A 1,203-nucleotide genomic window follows, 5' to 3' on the forward strand; every position below is an offset into this window, starting at 1 on the left:
ACGCGCGCCTCGGCGTAACCACGGCAACCGCGAGCCCCTCGCCCGCCCCCAAAGCCGCCGGAGCCCCGCCGACCACGGAGCCAATGGGCATTGTCAGCGTTCGCCATCCGGCGAATGGGAAGCCGAGCCTCATTCGCCCTCGGCCAATCAGAGAGCGGATGGTGACCTCGGCTTCCGGGGGCTCCGGCGCCGCCAACCCTGACCGGGAGGGACCGGAGGACCCGAGCCTGGGACAGGGAGCAGCCGTCCGACCTGCGTGCGAGAGGGCCCGGCGCGCTGGTCCGGGGGATGCGGGGAAGGCCTTCTTCGCCTCCTGGAACGTCACTTCCCTCCTGGACGCAGGCGTAACGCGCCACGTCCTTTCTCGTTTAGGCGCCACGGAGTCCGTTCCTACTGTGTGTCGCAGGACCCACTGTCCAGTCTTGCTGCCTGCTCACCACCATTGCTCCCCCTTGCCGCGTCCTCATCCAGTGTGTAGGCCATTGTATCGTGCCAGCTCGCTGAAGGCCTTCCATCCTCCACCTGCTCCCTCGCCCCCCAAACACACACCCTATTATTTTCCAAGCATGATGTCCTCCTTCCAGGGACACTGGTCTTCCCAGATAACATATTCAAAGGACTGTCCTCACATCTAACGACCATTCTGGCTACACTTCTGCACTTCACGATAGCGTCACTATTCTTCCCCAACACCGTATTTCAAAGGCATTATTTATTCCATAGTCATTCTCATTGCTCGCGCAGCGTTTACATACCGAAGAAGCCATTGAAAGTACAACAGGTTGGGTCCCCAGCGGATCTTTGCTCTTCAACCCCGTAGAGGTCTTTTGCAGCAGATGTCTCCAAAACCCGTCGTAAAATGAAGCCCTTGACCACTTGAACTTGTTTCTCTATCATGATGTTGCTTATCGGTCTACTTGTGAGGATTTTTTAAAGTATTTTTTAATGTTGAAGTGTAAGCCATCCTGAAGGCTGTAGTCTTTGATCCTCCTCAGTGAGTGCCTCAAGTCCTCCTCAGTTTCAGTAATCAAGGTTGTAACCTGCATAGCACAGGTTTTTTAATGCATTTCCTGTGAATTCTGATACAGTGTTCTTCATATAGGTAGCCTCTTGAATTATTTGCCCGGCCTACAGAACGAGTAAGTGTGGTGAAAGGACACAACCCTGACACACACCTTCCTGATTTTAAAACATGCAGTTTCC

At 54.4% G+C, this 1,203-nt stretch overlaps 1 protein-coding gene across 1 annotated transcript in view; it reads right to left on the reverse strand.

Moving 5' to 3' along the window:
• CNPY3 (canopy FGF signaling regulator 3) overlaps positions 1–483 on the reverse strand; it is a 9,180-nt gene extending 8,697 nt beyond the window's left edge. Inside the window, exons 1-2 of the mRNA XM_045294769.1 lie at positions 438–483; positions 29–198 (exon numbers count right to left, since the gene is read on the reverse strand). Of these exons, the coding sequence (XP_045150704.1) occupies positions 29–198; positions 438–483 (216 nt within the window). The remainder of the gene's footprint in view (positions 1–28; positions 199–437) is intronic.
• Between the last annotated feature and the right edge of the window lie 720 nt (positions 484–1,203).

This window comes from Echinops telfairi, unplaced genomic scaffold (assembly GCF_000313985.2).
Source record: "Echinops telfairi isolate 266 unplaced genomic scaffold, ASM31398v2 ScPeMD7_3533;HRSCAF=4204_1, whole genome shotgun sequence".
NCBI lineage: Eukaryota > Metazoa > Chordata > Mammalia > Afrosoricida > Tenrecidae > Echinops > Echinops telfairi.